Source organism: Haliaeetus leucocephalus, unplaced genomic scaffold (genome assembly GCF_000737465.1).
Source record: "Haliaeetus leucocephalus isolate CR32 unplaced genomic scaffold, Haliaeetus_leucocephalus-4.0 Scaffold751, whole genome shotgun sequence".
Lineage (NCBI taxonomy): Eukaryota > Metazoa > Chordata > Aves > Accipitriformes > Accipitridae > Haliaeetus > Haliaeetus leucocephalus.
The window spans coordinates 13,445,210-13,461,422 of record NW_010973187.1 but is presented as its reverse complement, the minus strand read 5'-3'; the positions used below and the strand labels follow the sequence as shown (position 1 = coordinate 13,461,422).

Genomic DNA, 16,213 nt, shown 5'->3' with positions numbered 1-16,213 from the left:
ATGGTCCGGAGCCGCTGCGGTCTGGCCCGGGGGTCTGGGGAGCTGGGGGAGAGGTGGGAAAGGGTGGAAAAAGCAGGGAGGCAGAGAGGAGGGGATGGGAAGGGGTTGGGAAGAGAAAGGGGGGGGTGTAAAGGGGAGGGGGGGGGAGGCAGAGAGCCAAAGGGCTGTGATTTAAGCAGGACGGGGGGCAAAGGGGCAAAGATGCGGAAGGTGGAGGGGCAGAGGGGCAGGGGGTGTAGGGGGGCAGAGAGGCGAGGAGCGGAGAGGCAAAGGGGAGGGATGGGAAAAGGCAGAGATGCGAAGGGGGCAGAGAGGCGAAGGGGAGGGATGTAAACGCGAGAGGTGCAAAGGGGGAGGTGAAAAGGGAGGGATACAAAGGGGAGGGATGCAAAGGCAGAGTTGCAAAGAGGAGGAATGCAAAGGGAAGAAGAGGTGGACAGGACGGAGAGTGCAAAGAGGCGAGATGGAAAAGGGGAGAGATGCGAAGGGCAAGCGCACCCCGGGGGGAGGGCAGCTGCTGCCAGGCTTCCTCTGGCCCCGGGGTGGGCACTGGGGGCACCCAGGGCTTTGGGAGGTGAAGGGGTGGCTCGTAGGGTGCTGGAAGTGCGGGGGTCCCAGTGGAGCAGGATGGGCTGTGCACAGCTCCGGCTGGGAAAGAAGAGCCTGGGAAACTGAAGACTGGGGGGGGGGGGGGGGGGGGGGGGGAAGCTTGTAACCCTGGCCACCCACTTCTCCCACTTCAAGTGAGGATGGAGAAAAACTCGCAAGTGGGGGAGAGCAGCTCTTCCTAGCAGCCTGCAACCGTGTTTCAAAACACACCTGGTGAGCAAGGCAAAAATAAAAAGCTTCCCACCGTTTACCCTCTAGAACTGGCTGAGGCAGCTTTGGGCTTCTCCAGCTGTTTGGCAGATGGCTCAGGGACTGACCCTCTCCCCACATACAAACTGCTGTGGAGCTTCTCCCGAGCATTCCCGGGGGCCCCACACCACTCGCAGTCCGAAATAGCCTCTTTCTATTTCAGTATTCTCCTTTTCCCACATCTGATCTCACTGGGGATAATAGAGTCAGGAATGGGCACGGGATGCTTCAAAACCTTTGTTAGAATATCAATATCATGGAGACATGGTCCCAGTTAAATCTCTCCCTAGCTGTGATGGTTACTACAAGTTTGACAGCATGTCCTGGCTGGTTCCTTTAACTTCATCCTCCGTCTGTCTGTCTGCCTCCATCTGCCTTTCCAGTCCGCTACAAGGACTAGGGGCCCTTGGAAGCAGAAGGTGCCTTTTTGTTCCGTGTTTGCGCTGTGCCTGGTACAGGGGGGTCCTTGTGCATGACTGGTGTTCAAAATAATGTGCAAAATAATGAATCATCAGTTAAATAATGCTGAGCCAACTTCATGACAGCGAGACAAGACTTCTTCTGTGACAAGTGTCTCCCTCTGGAATAGTTTCATCAGATTCAGCTGTGTGCTGAAGAGTTTAACAAAGGTAATACTCATATTTCATGATGGCATGGTCCTACAATGTATTCCATCATAGCTTTACACAAGAACAAGCAAAGTTGGTTCTTGCTAAAACAGAAACAGATTCTGATTATTTTTTTCCTAGCAAAAACTCCAGAATGACAGATAGAGCTTTTCTAACTTTTTTTTATAATCTGTTTCTTGAAGATCAACAAATTGCTTCCAACCTTCAGGAAAAAAAGCTTAAAAGACAATCCTGAAAAGAATTTTTTGAAGAAAATATCCTCAAGAAATCCCAACAGACCAACAAGCTCAATATTTTTTTAATGTTAACCACCAGGAAAAACTGCTTTTTCTTTGGAAACTGAAGGGAAAAAACTGTGGTAGAGAAGGTTTCAGAGCCTCATTCTGTAGTTTTTAGATACATAAATAAGAAGTAAGGAGAAAAACAAAGAATTGAGGCTGCTGTTGACTTCACACAAAGCTGGGGCAGTGCTGGAGGCATTTTGTGCAATCCAGTGTACATGAGGTATGAACCTCAGGTTTCTGTTAAGAAACGGTGCTTCAAGATGTTGGCAAAGACATGGGGTTCATGTGAAGAAAGAGAGAAGTGCTGCAGGTGATGGGAGAAATGCTCAGCGCATCCAAGGTGGTCTCTCCATGGTCTCTCCAAGTGGTACGACTGGTGTCAGAGCCTGGCGGCTTCAGCGACATGAATCTCATTTTGGGTGTGGGCAGCAACACTCAGGTATGTTATTACTCCAGCACTGCTGCTGGGGAGGTAGAGCCCCAAGAAGCTGCTGAGACATTTGTAACCGTAGGTTGGTTGGGTTTGTCCTGGGAACTAAATTCTTAGCTTGTGTGAATCACAATTGCGATTTCTTCTGTATACACACATGACATTGATATCTTCTAGGTAGAAGAGGCTCATACTTTAGCTTCATCTCTGTTTACTGTGTGTTGCAAGTGAGTAATGGTCAACTGTCCTCGAATAACTTTGGAAATATCTAATCTAAGCTGTGATCTGTTCTGCTATTCCTCACATTTCAGTTAGCCACCACGTAGCAGCTGGGAAGGAGGACAGGGTGAGAAAGGGAGGGACATGGGCAGCTCACACCCAAAACATGGATGTGTCTTTCCTTAATGCTACTGCTAGTAGTCTAAATTAAAGTGCTTATATTTGGCGAGAGTGAACCAGTGAGCCATCTCAGAAAACACAACAGCATTTGCTGGTGTACACTGGCTCTGGGTGATGCTCTCCGACTCTCTTTTTGGTGGTGATTACCAGAGTGTGGAAGCAAGTAATTAATGTTCTTTGGAATTTCTCTATCATCCTGCAGAGTGGTCATGTCGGTGTTTTGAGGATACAGCAGGAGTCCATGGAGCTGACTTCAGAGCTGAATGAGACAAAAGGACAGCTTGGCCAAAACTCTGGAGCAGACGCAGTAGGTATGCAAGTCTTCACATAAAAATAAAAATATGTCTCACCTGAAAGTGCCTGATTTCCTTGTTCTCTTCCATTTATGTTTGCTGGTGCTGTGCCCAGTGCCATTGTAAGGTCTCAGGGTGGCCTATCTTCTCCCGTGCCCTCTGTGAGACATCCCCAGCTGAGACCTCCCCCTGTCAGGAGGCTCTCCGGAGATTCATCAGTGTGTAACCGTTCCTTCCCATCCCGACAAGCTGGTCGCTCAGGCTATTTGCTGTTTGATTTCATTAGCAACATTCAGATCAGAATTTTAGTAAAGAATTAGAACCGCCTACATTCAGATCACAGTGATTAACATGATTTTGCTCTTAAATTTCTCTCCACAGAAGCACGGTCAATTTTCTTCTCTCTTCCTTCATTTCTGAGGTAGTGCAAAGTAGCAGGAGCATCTGAATCCGTTCCAGGAGTCCTTTCTCTTCCAGCTCTGGCTAACAGGGAATTAGTGACATGAAGTAAGGATTTAGAAACCCTCCCTGGAGACTGCATCCTTCAGATCTCTGTTTGCTGTTTCTCTGCAGGGATCCACTGGCTGATCTGAGACGTTCTTCAGTGCAGCGTGAATACTTCTGTGCTGTGAACTCAGCGTGGGTCTGACGAGCGCTGTAGCCAAAACCAGCTAATCAGAGGAGCACCAATAGAGCCAATTACTGCTCAGGCTGCGCTTTCAGCCACTCATGCATGTGCCACAGTTATTCATTCACTTCCTCCGCTTAGTCTTGTAGACTTTGAGACAGGGTTGTGGTTTTCCCAGGCAGGAGCTCTTCCTTTTCTTCCACACATCTTTACAGATATTTAAACCAAAGGTTTCTCCCTCAGGGCTGTGTCATTTTCTTTGCTGTTTCTCTGTCGATGCGGGTGATTTAAGCTTTTTAATAAAACATAGCTCTGCTCTGTCTCTCTCTTTGCCTTTAAAGTATTGACAGAGTTGAGCGTTAGTCCAGGTATCAAACAAGAGAGCACGGTACTCCGAGTCTGGCTGCCTTTCTGATGGGTGTAGGTGATCTGAAACCTCAGCCCAGCTGTCTTTTATTTATATATCCGCAGTGATTCCTTTGTAGTCCAGGGTACAAAATATCAAACCCAGATTTCTTTCCCCCTGCCCACCCCTCTTTAAACTGGGTGACCTACAAAGATGAATATTTGGCTGTGTTAGTGTCCCCGCAGGAAGAGATGTTTTCGTTAGCTTCTTCTGTCTATGCTTCTCTAACTTGAGTCATTCTTCTCATAGTTTGACATTTGGTCCATCATATTTAACTGTTTTTGTACCAATGTCTGGGCTGGGTGATTCCTATTAAAAAAAAAAAAAAATCATATTCCCTGGCCAAAGTTCTCTGTAGCTCTTTACATTTCTTCCTTTCAAAGAGTAATCACGACCATGAAGAAACAGGATCTGTCTTTGGGGATCAGCCGGGAATACACTGCTGTCTCAAAGAGTTTGAAAAGATTTACTTTATGCACAGCACTAAAAAGGCTTTCTGTAATACCGTTTAGAATTTGAATGGAAAAATGAGTCGAAGGATCAAAGAGTTGGTATGGATGGAGATCTTCGCCTACACCTTCATTGTAACTTTCTGCCCTTTCTTGGCCCCTTCAGTCTTCACCCTTCCCCACTGTCCATCCTCCCCATCCTGCCCTCACTGTGCTCACACGGTCCTGCTCTCCTCTCTCTCTGCCCCAATTTCTGACAAGTCTCACCAATTTAAATGCAGTTTCCTTTGGATAGGGACCTCTGTCTGTGTTCTCCTACCCAAACTCCCACCTCAGCCTGGCTCCCTGACATCTGGGGACATCTGGCCCTCATCTCAGACCCGTCGTGGCTGAAGAGGAACTGTCACTCTCATTCCAAGTGACTCTTTCTCCCTTTCTCAATCAGTGACACTATCACCTCCTCTTATCTATCACTTGGGCTCATAACCTGGATGTCATCTTCACCTTAGACTTTCCTCTCTCTTCTCAAGGTTGTTTAGACACTTTTCCTGTAGCTTCTCCCAGACGTGCCTTTCCTACCATTCACATAACAAAGATGCCGTGCAGGCTCTTTCTTCTCTTGTCTTGAGTCCTGCAGCATCTTTTCCTGGGCAGACCCAGCCTTGGCCCACCACTATCTACCCAACTTGTTGCTACACGCACTCTTTTTCTAGCTCATCACTACTGATCACGTTCACCACCCATCTTTTCCCTGGGCTCCCTTGGCTACCCACATCCACCCCTTGCTTCATGCCAGGCTCTTACAGACGAGCTTTGAGGCAAGGACCTCCTCAGCTCTGCATTTCTGCAGCATCTGGTTCGTAAGCCATGACTGCAGGTCCAAGAATAAGAATAGCAGCAACGTGCAAGCTGATTCCAGCCCAAGTCAGCGGAGGCCAGAAGTTGCTGCACTCAGAAGTCTGTTCATAAATCAATGTGAAAACGCGCTGTCTGAGCATAGCTCCCAGTAGACACGGATCTGCATAACACATACCACTGACACAACTGGCGATGGGAAAAATATCAAAACATATCATTCCCACAGCTGTGGAGGAATGAATAAAGATGTCTAATTCCCCTGTCCCTGGGGTGAACCCTGGTCCAGGTAAATGCACTTCTTATAAAACAGAGGTTTTAAAAGCGGAGGGACTGTTAGGAAAGTCTAATCTGAGCACACTGAGCTAGAAGATGATACCCAGGGACTCCAGTGTCAAGATCATAACTGAATTTGGAAGAAGAGAGTGGGAGAAAGACATCCAACCCTCACTTTAAAATCTCAGGTGGTGGAGAAACAAGTTCACCCCTTGGTGAGTTGTTCCAATGCTTTTTCCCATTCTTGATTTGCCTGGCTTCAGCTTCCAGCCATGTAGCACTGTTGTCTGCTGTGTGAGAATGGAACCCTCTTATTAGAAATCCTCACCCAGTTTTGGCATTTATAATCCAACAATCAAGCATTCCCTTGAATAAATTGAATACAGTTTCTTGTACTTGGTGGCAGAATGACCAGACTATGACCAGACCAGTCAATGATGTCACTTGATTGCCCCAGATTTTCAACCTCCTTTTCTCCTGCAGAGACCCAAGATGAGCTCTGGATTGTAGAGACTGGTCTCCAAAGAGCCAGGGAGAGGGCAGCACCACCAATCCTATTTGGTTTTCTGCTTCTTCATCCAAGAACCACATTTATTCTGCTGGCCAGTGTTACATAAGTATGGAGCAATTTCCATTGGTCACTCCTGAAGAAAAACTGCATTGGCAAAGTAAAATTTGCACTTCAATCCTAGCTCAGTCAAGTGAAGGCAATTCTGGCCTGGTTTGGGTTCAGAACAATCATCCCTCCAGCACCCAGTCACTCACACTGGGTCTCTTCAGCTGCAGGGGAGCAATGAAGAAAGTGATGTTGTATGTGCCTAAGTCCTAATGCAGCAGCGATATTGTAGGAATTTGGCTTCTTGTTGGGAGATAAGAAGATGGAGATGTGAAATGTTTTTCCTTTGCTTTAATAGCTCAAGTTTTCTGGATTTATATCCTGTCCCTCCTATCTTTTCAAGGAGTTGAATCTGTTTTAATTTTTGAATCACAGCTGGAGGTAACATGTTTGACACCGTCTTCTTCTAAAGTGAATTTAGTGCTGCTAAATGGTAACAGATTGCCAGGGCTGACTTCTCCCTGTGCCCCTGGCAGAGGAGCAGCAGGACAAACCTGAGCTGGGGAAGGGGTTGCCTTTCAAAAGGGCCAAGATGCCCTCAAACAAAAGCCTGCTCTGTCTTTGCTGAATGCAGAGATGATGTGCAGGTAGGTCCAGCAGAGGCAGGTCATCAGAGACAACGTCTCTCCCTGTGCAGCCTTCCAGTCTGCAGGAACCACCTTACCTTTCCTTCATCAGTCAGAAACCAGCATCTGACCTCAGAGGATCTTGTGTAGAACCCATATGGCAATGAGAATCATGACTCTCATGCTATTACTGACTGAGCAGGAACGGGCATGTGTGTCCAGGAGGTTGCATGGCCCTGACTTAGGATGGTCCCATGCAGACCAACCTTTCTTCTTGCAGTTTGCCTAGATAAAACAAAAAGGGGAGAAAGGCATCTTATAATGAGAGACCTTGGCACCTTATATAGTTAATGCAATTGAACTCACACTCTGCTCAGTTTTCACAACTGGGTTCTTACTCTGATGACTTAATTCCCTTTGATGTCCCTTCTGTCCCTCCCTTGCTTTCGCTGAGCCTAAAATAACCCAACTGTCCATCTTGCTTATGGAATTACTGAACTTTTAAGAGAACACAAAGTGCTGTCACATGAGGATTTGGGATTAAACCTCTCTTGTTTATGTTAAACATAACATCTTAATTCTTCCACTGCTGGAGGGCATATGAGTCTCCACAACCCCAACGAAACCTGCTTTCAAGCCCTATAGCAAAGGTCACTGTGATTTGTTTCTCATTACAAATGTTCTTTCCGGTAAAGCTGCCTCATGGTATATGACAGTTCTCTTACAAAACACCTTTATGCAATTTAAAGCATTTTTACTTAAATATTTTCCATTGTAAGACAACATATGCTTATTTTTCAGCACATTTCTCTTCTCTCAAACTGCACTAATCAGTGGAGTAACTGACTTTTTTCCAGGGATGTGGTAAGGAACATAACTGCCTGCCATCCATGTTTCATCCAACAGCCGAGGAGCTCTGGATCTGGTGGGGGGATCCCACTGAATCTGGCAGCTCCCTGAACTGGGTTTAACTCTAGCCTCCTGGCTCTGGGAGTACCCCTTCTGTACAGATGTGTGTGCACATCTGGAGGGGTAGACCTGTGGGAAAGGGGGGCAAGGCAGCACGGATTACTGAGTAGTAGATTACTGTAGACTACTACCGGAGTGAGAAATGGTCCTGCACCCCATGAAGTCCCACAGATGAAGGGAATAGGAAATAACATGAGGGATGAGGCAGACCTGAGGTGATGCAGAGCCCAAGAGAAAACCAGAGACAGCAGGGGAAAGGCAGAGGAATTGGGAGGAAAGGCAAGGAAAGACTCAGGACAGGAGACAAGGGGCAGTGTGGGAAGTAATGGCTCAAGGAAATTTTTAGGCAAAGAAGGAATGAAGGAAGGAATTAATGTTTGGAATTTAACTTACTGAACATCATATTGAAAAATTATTGTGAGCGCTGCTTGCAGGTGTGCAGTATAAACACCATCAGAGACACCTGCATTTCCCCACAGGAGCTGTCAGCCCTTCTGTAAAACCACTCAGCAGTGTCACACTGGCCAGCTTGCATTGACAAAAGTCCTGCAGAAAGTCCTGCAGAAAGTCCTGCAGAAAGCTGAGCTTAGCTTGAGTGTCATGCCCTGCCTCTCTGCTGGTCCCCTCCTGACCTGCAGCCAGAGATCTGCTCTCCTTCATCTGCCCGCCTTCCCAACGTGACCCCAACATCACCATCGTTTGATGGGCATCCAACCATCTAGACAAACCTCACAAAGTGGCTCAATGCCCTGCTCCATTAGTGTATGAGCTCTGTATTTTTCTGCGTCTTGAGTAGGTCTTGTTCTTTGGTATGCTTTTGAATAGGGCTTTCCAGGTCTGTGAAGACACAGTGTTCACAGAGCAGCTGACGTGAAAACACATCCCCCCTGCCATTGTGCAGGAGGTTTATTTGGATTTTAAAAATTGCCCTCAGGAAAGGATAAAAAAACTACGCTTAACCCAGTGAGTTAACCCAAGCATGTGTCCAAGGTAGTGAAATGAGCTCTGATCCAGCTCCCCCACCAGAGATTGCTCCCTCCTCTCATGGGAATCAGCTGTCTTGTTGCTGAGCAAAACTGTCCTCCTGACTCAGGGGAATTTCTTCCCCCAGGAGCTGTGTTAGCAATGCCACCGACGTTCATCGGGGACTCACTTGGATGCCAGCAATGAAGGCCACACTGCTGATGGTGTTGGTCATCACGTCCTGCTCCCGAACTCCTTGGCAATGAGATGCTCCCACACGCCGTTGGCATTACAAAGGAGAAAACGCCTCTACTTCTGAACCTGCCTTGGCTAAGTGAAATGCCTCCATGCAACTCGCTGATAACCTGTTGGGAGAGGCTGACTGCTCTGCTGTGGCACAGTAGATCGGTGCGTTTGCACACAGAGAGCAGCCAGCGCAAGGTTTTATGTCAAGGCCAGGACAGCTGTTCCCTGGCCACCACTTCAAGGGTGGATGACACATGTACAAGGCAGGTGGTGTTGGAGCCAGCGAAGGCTACAAAATCCAGCAGCAGCAGCAGCCTAAGCAAATAATTTGCTGGATTATATTGCCTGTCAGCAAAGCTGCCTGGCTCCTCCTTGGACTGCATTAACTGTTCGGGCTGAAACATTACATTTTGCATGTTTATCTTGGGGAGATTTATGTGGAAAATATTTCAATGGTCTCCTCACCAGGGAAGGCTAAAGAGCAATGTCTTGTTTTGCTTGTGTTGAAGACTGTGTTCCTACGAGTAGAGGCGCGACCTTCACATCTGGCTGAAAGGTGGGGATGGAGAAGGGGATTGACTGGAAGGATAAGATTTGGGGACCAAAAAACCAAGCCTGGTAGGTCACATCTTCTTACTACATAAGAGTTGTGAAGTCACATCCATTAACATGTTTGTGGCACTCAGATAATGTGGAGACGAGCATCACAGGAAAGCCCATATACATGTTAATAGTTCTGTCTCTCAAGTTCTGCCTCTCAAATCCTTAATGATTCAAGGACAGGGGATTTCAGGACATTTGCACACTGAGCAGTGAAGATAAAACATAACTGCTCTCTGGAAGGGCAAAGTCCAAACTGCCGCTCAGGGTTCACCATCCTGAACGAAGGCTTAGGAGACAGCAGACATTCTTGGGTTACTGAAGATTTACCATTCCTCATTTGCATCTGTGCGCGTGTAGCACTTGATGAGACACCTGGAAAGACGTTCTGTGCTGTTCCCATCTGCAATGCAATAGTTAGAGAAGAACTGCCTTCTGCAGACACCCTGCTAAAAACCCTGCTCTGCAGAGGCTTGTTGGAGCTGGGCACAGGCACAGCCTGAGGTCTTGCAGGAGACTGAAACACTTAGGAGGGACTTTCACAATATAAACGGCCAAAAGTTGTCCTCACTACTTGGAGGGCTATCCCATTCCAGGAGTTACTGGGAATGAGAGTACAAAGTCACTTGCAGCCCGTCCATCCTCTTGCTGTGAGTTCGCTGCCGAGGTTCAGCTCTGAGCCTTGTCTGCTGCACAGGTGATAACATAACCATAAGGGAAGAAAAATATCTCTTTCACAGAGATGTATGTTAACCTCCAGTTCTGATTAAATATATCCCAGCTGCTAGGAACAGCTGTGAAAGATTTTTTTTCTTTGCCTTTTTCAAGTGTGATGCATTCCTCCTCTTCACTGTCCCCTCATGAAGGGGGGAAGAAGAGCGTTGGATAAAAGCCTTGCTCCAGGGCAAGAAAAAATCCAAACTGCAGCTTTGCATAAATCTGTCACTTCGATTCCCCTGAGAACAACTGCAAACTTGAAAAAAGGCATAGTAAAGCAGGCACAGGTGTTAACTCCTCTTTTTTTAATTGGTAAAAAAAACCATGGAGAAAAAGTTGCTGCGAACAGCCCCCAGAATATGATTTCTTTCATTCAGCTTCATGCTTCGTTAGCTTTTCCAGGACAATCTCTGTGTCAATAAAGTCTTATTTCTAAACCAGAAAGGAAACAGGCAAACTGTCCTGTTTCAATATCTGCTGCAAAATCCACATTAACCACCCTTTGCTGCTTCTGCTGTTTTATTCTCTCCCTGGAACGATTTGTGAGGGGGGTTTTGCGCTCTCTCTCACTTTTAAATGCTGATGCGTCAAAGATTGGCTGGGTTTGGCTCGGGGGTGGGAGGGCAGCCTCTGAGGAGACTCAGTGATGTCTTTCACCCCAGGGTCAGCTTTGTATCCTGCTTCAAATTTGGCTCTTTTACTTGAAACAAAGAACCCCTGTTGTCACAAACGCTTCTCCTCTCCTCAATCCAGGCACTTTCATCCCCAAACCCTTCAGCAACAAGTGGCCAGATTTCGCTCCAGCGAGCGGAGGCGGCCACGGGGGCTGAGTTCATCTTTGCTGGGGCCCAACGCAGCGATGCCCTGGTTGTGCCCCGGGAGGACTTTGACAGCACTGAGGAAGCCTGGAGGCAAGGGCTGCCCCGAGACGGGTGGAAGGAAGGAGAACCAGCCACAACGGGGATGTGTGGCAGGACCCCCCATGCCGGCGGGGATGGCACAGGTACCCCTTGCCCTGCCTGGGGCTCCTCTTGCCCCCCAGGTAGCCCACGCAGACCCTGGCTGGCTGCAGCCCATCTCCACACCCCTACCTTTGTCCCTTAATCTCTCATGCTTTCATTCATCAGGAAGGGTTTTCGTTAAGGCTCCATTGTAAAGAAGGAAATTGCTTTTGCCACTGCAGTCCCAAGAGCTGTACATTTCTCAGGCAATTAGACCTTTATCAGGCTTTATGCTGCAGAGATAAGGTTTGCTGAATATGTGTTGACTGACACAGACATATAGCTTAAATAATGTAAGTTAATTGCTTTGAAGTGCTTTTTTTCTTGTTTTGGGTCTGGTTTTTTATTTGTTTGGTTTAAGTCCTTGCCCAGCTCATTGGCGAAACTATATTTGCAGTAAATGAAGTGAAAATATTTAGGACTGTGTTGGGTACCACTAGTCACAGTGTCTAAGCCCGGCATGCTGCTCTCTCCAGGTGTGATGGACTTGGTGACCACTTCTCTCCTGTGACTGTCTTGGGAGCACAACCTGATGGGGCCGGAGAACCCACCAGATAGTTTTCTCGCACTGAACCACCCCAGGACTCACGGTGCTGAGCCAGGAGACTCAGCTCTCACTCTGACATCAGGGGAAGCTGCCCACACCAGGACAGCTCTAATCCTACTCACTATGATCTGAGGGTATATGGAAAATGGTTTACCCACCGAGGTAGTTTTGCATTTCAGTGTTGTACTGCTTGTGTTGGAAGCCAAATTAATAATAAGGTTTGGCCAAGTTCTGCGTAGGTTGAAACCTGGCATTTGGCTCAGCTTCTGTCTGACGAAGAGCAAGATTTCAGCATCCCCATCAGCAACTTTGCTTCTGGGTCTGTCATTCCCATTCCAGCAAACAAGCCATGGGTGGCTTGCCTCCAGATTAGGATACCTGTGGGTCTTGTGAGTTGTGGCGGGAGGGTTACATGGGGTTGGGTTTAAATAGATGAAAAGTCAGAATTTGTGAGATTTTTGCAGCCTATGCAATTAATTCGTAATGACAGAGCTAGCATGAATTCCACCACTGCAGTACATGGCTGTGCCTGGGGACATGCAGAAGTTCAAGCTAATGTATAGCTCTGCCCGTTGTGTGGCAGCTGATGGATCACACTGAATCATACCAAGAGTTGTGCTGGATTGTGCTTGGAGTTCCTCATTTCAATAATCTACCAACCCTCACTGAAATCAACGGGAGGCTGAAACTGATGCTTTTAATGTGAGTTGGGTTGGCTGTTGAAACCCAACATTATTTGAGATCATCTCTCTTACATTCTCCCTCCGAAAGCCAAGAAATTTATTATGGACAAGTGCTAGCTTACGTAGATATGATGAATATATGCTATGATTTATATTCCACAGTTCAGATCAGAGTTCAGATCTCCCTTAAGCAAAAGATCCTTTTTTATCCAATATCCAGAAGTGCTAGGAGACAATTGGAGTCCTTGGTTCTTAAAATCACTTCCCTCTTGGTTCACCTTTCCTTAAAGGCATTTGAGAAAGTGATGAGTCCTGCATGGATTGGAAATGGCAGAACATTTTCTGAAAGGCAACAGAAATACACTGAAAGACAGTAAAACCAAGTTGGCCCTGCAGGTAGGGACTTGGACTCGGGACACCGGAGTGTAATTCCCTTTTCCGCCACTGGCTTCCTGTGACACTTTGGGCGAGTCACCGAAGGCCAAATACTTAAAAATATGAGTCTTAGTCCCATTGTATCCCAGATTCCCATTTGTAACTAGGGATAACACCATTTTCTTTGATCACAGTGGTGTGGTGAAGCAGAGGTCCTGGACTATCACGATACTACAGTAATGGCAACTACATGAATAAAGCTCATGTTGTAGGAAAGACTACTAATAAAGAATTTATAACTAGCAAATCATGGAAAAGAAATACAGGAGTGAAATGTTCAGAATTGCTAACTGTGTGTTTAAAGGTTTGGGAAAATGCCTAGAGCTGCAAGTAGGTGCCAGAGAAATTAATTACGATAATAAAACTTCTGGGAAGAGGTGGAAATGCTGGAATGATCAAATCATGTGTAATTACGAGGACCATTTTCTGTCTTCTTGGTAACACAGAGCTGCAGGGAATGTGTGTGTTGCCTCCAGAAATGTTAGGGGCTGGGATGTCATTCTTTCAGAAACAAAACAGACAAGAACTGAAAGGGGGGAAAAAAAAAGGAAGAAAAAGAAAATAAAAGCCAAACCAAACAAATGCCTCACAGGTCATGATACAGCAACCAAACCTTTGAAAGGCAGCCAGGGGAAATTCCCTGAGAAGCTTCCCTCTGCTCAGGTAGGAATTCCTCACCCCTAACCTTTGTTTGGGATCAGCTGAATCATGTTATATGGTCTTATTTTTCACTCCAGCCATACACCTCCAGTCTGCGCACACCCAAGTGGATTATCAGGACAAACAAGCCTCTACACTTCCTTTCTTTCCTCCAGCCCTCATGTTCATGGTTGGAGCTTCTTTTCCAACATAGTGGCCTCTGCCCGAGCCACGCTGGTCTCAAAGGGCGGTGGGCAGAGCCCACAAGACCAGAAGTGCTTGCTGCAGCAGAAAGCCATGCAATTGCTCCCTCACTGACATATTTAAAGGCAATATTTGACAAACTGCTGCTCATTGCAAAAAATTCTTCATAAAAACCCAGCCCTTATGGCAAGTTGGCAGCACAATTACCTAAACTCTCCTTATAGAAACTCCAGGTCACTGGTGACTGTTTAAGGCTGTGCTGTTTCAGGATTCATTAATTGCCTCTTGGGTTTCCCCTGGCTCTGCAAGGCTTTTCCTGGATTCACACACACTGCCAGCTGCTGCGCAGAAAGCCAGTGAGGAAAGATAGGGCTGGGAGAGGAGATACAGATGGGCCCTGTCTAGCAAAGCTTTGGTTTTGTTGGCTTCTGAACATCATGATCTCTTCGTGCTGCAGCTCTTGTTGCACTACAGGCCATTGAAAAGAAATAATAAAAAACCACATTGCAAGCCATGAAAATGAAAGGCTTTGATCTTGCTCTGCTGTTTGGGAGAAAGGCTGCAAACTCCATGCTGCTGAAAGGCAGCATTAGCTGAGCTTCTTGGAAACTCACTCCTAAAGTCTTCATCCGAACTACAAACTGGGTCCACAACTGCAGCTTGTGTTGACCCTTTAAAGGAAGCTTTGGTACACAGTAGTGGGATTCCCACACACACTAGTACAGAAGGTTTTCTTGATTCTTATCCCTTATAGAAATGGCATGTGATTCTTATTCCTTATAGAAATGGTATGCAATTCTCTATGGAATAATTGCTTTGGTGCATCACATTGCTTGTCCTCGACATGGCACCCAAAAGCCCTCACTCAGTGAGTGTTCAGCATCATCCCGGAGCACTACCCTGGTGGATGCTCCCATCCCTTGGCAATACTTAGTCACCTTTAAATCAGGCTGTCTGCCTCCTCATGCTACTTTTTCTGGACACTCTGCAGAAGGATCCCTGGAGATCCCATGAAAGAAAGGAAATCTTTACACTGTATTTTGTGTCTGTTGGCTCCACAGTGATGCTATCATGTATCTCCTGGATTGCTGACATCTTGGCATTAATCCTCATTGGATTTCTTTGCCGGCTATATCCTGATGTCTCAGATATGGTTTATGCCTTTACTGACAAGTCCATCAATAGACAGTCCACCCCATTAAAAAAAGACCACCCCTCAGAGAAGCCACCCATTCTCAATATTTATAAGCAGGTTTGATCTAGAGATTCCCAAACTCAGTACTTTCAAAGAACACACCACACGGGCAACTTCCATCTGTAAACTGCAAAAGCCACCAGGGTGGTATGACAATCTGATGTGCCATCCTACCGCACCCCTTCCCGATGGTTTACTGGGATTAAGAGACCCTATCCCTTAACCACTGTGTAATTTCACCAGGGGTGTTATAAATTTATTGCAGTCTTTTCCAGAGATGACAGCATTTCAGCTAGGCAATGCTGTGGAGCATCATATTCTAGTGGGGTTCTCACCCTGCATTGCACAAGTATCCAAATGCCCTTCAGAAATGCCTCCAGCAGTGTGTTTACTGCCTTTTTCTTTTTTCACTCCCCAAGTTAAAAAGCTATTGTTTGTCAGGCTTTTTTCTTCTTCACATACTTTATATGATCAGCTGTCAATAAGTGCATCATTTAAGCTTTAGGATGAAACCTGGAAATAGCACTCAGACCCCTGGAGAGTTCATTCCTACAAACTAAAGATGCTTTCAAACCATTCTGCCTGATTGCATCCCGATACCGAATGATTCAAGAGAGCAATCCTTACTCACTTCTGCCACTCTTTTGGTGAGAACCATGGGGGCAGCGGGCTGTTTGGCTTTTTTCTAATTTTGGTGTTTTTATCCTATTTTCCACCTCAGTCTGCACCTAATTCTCAGATATGTTAGCTCAAGCTGGGAAGTAACTAACTGCTCTGATTTCAAGTGAGATGGGGTTTACTCAGCTCTCTGCCTGCTTTGCTCAATTATTAATGTTGGAGAACTATTGATTTTGCCTCCCTGAGCTTAGTGGCAAACAAGGGCTGAAAAATAGAAGTGGCAAGCAAAGGAACAAGGAGAAAACAGCATCTGCTTCTGACACAGTTCAGTCATCTGAAATCCAAGTGGCCCATGAATTACGTTAACCTGTGAAAAGTCATTCCCACAGAAGTTATTTTTTCCTTCTCAAATTCCTCTAGTTATTTTCACTCAACATATTCCTCATTTCCCGGGTTCAAGGATGAGGTGTTTTGGGGTAATGGCTTTGGGTAAGTGATACCTTTACATTGGGCTGGCTGTAATCTAGGAAGCTCTTTGAGATTTGGTATGTAGATATCGCACTGAAGCACTTACAGGCAAAACAAGTTATAAAACTAAAATAATATATTAGCCCAGCTCTCACTCTCAGACACAATCTTCCCCCCTCAATCCTCAAATATACTTTACTGGCTGCAGTCTCAGGCAGTCCAAAATCTTAGATGACCCC

General features: G+C 46.4%; 1 protein-coding gene across 1 annotated transcript in view; it reads right to left on the bottom strand.

Moving 5' to 3' along the window:
- The window catches only part of CCDC3 (coiled-coil domain containing 3), a 48,625-nt gene extending 39,769 nt beyond the window's left edge, over positions 1–8,856 (bottom strand). Inside the window, exon 1 of the mRNA XM_010581107.1 lies at positions 8,812–8,856. Within this exon, the coding sequence (XP_010579409.1) occupies positions 8,812–8,856 (45 nt within the window). The remainder of the gene's footprint in view (positions 1–8,811) is intronic.
- Positions 8,857–16,213: the final 7,357 nt, after the last annotated feature.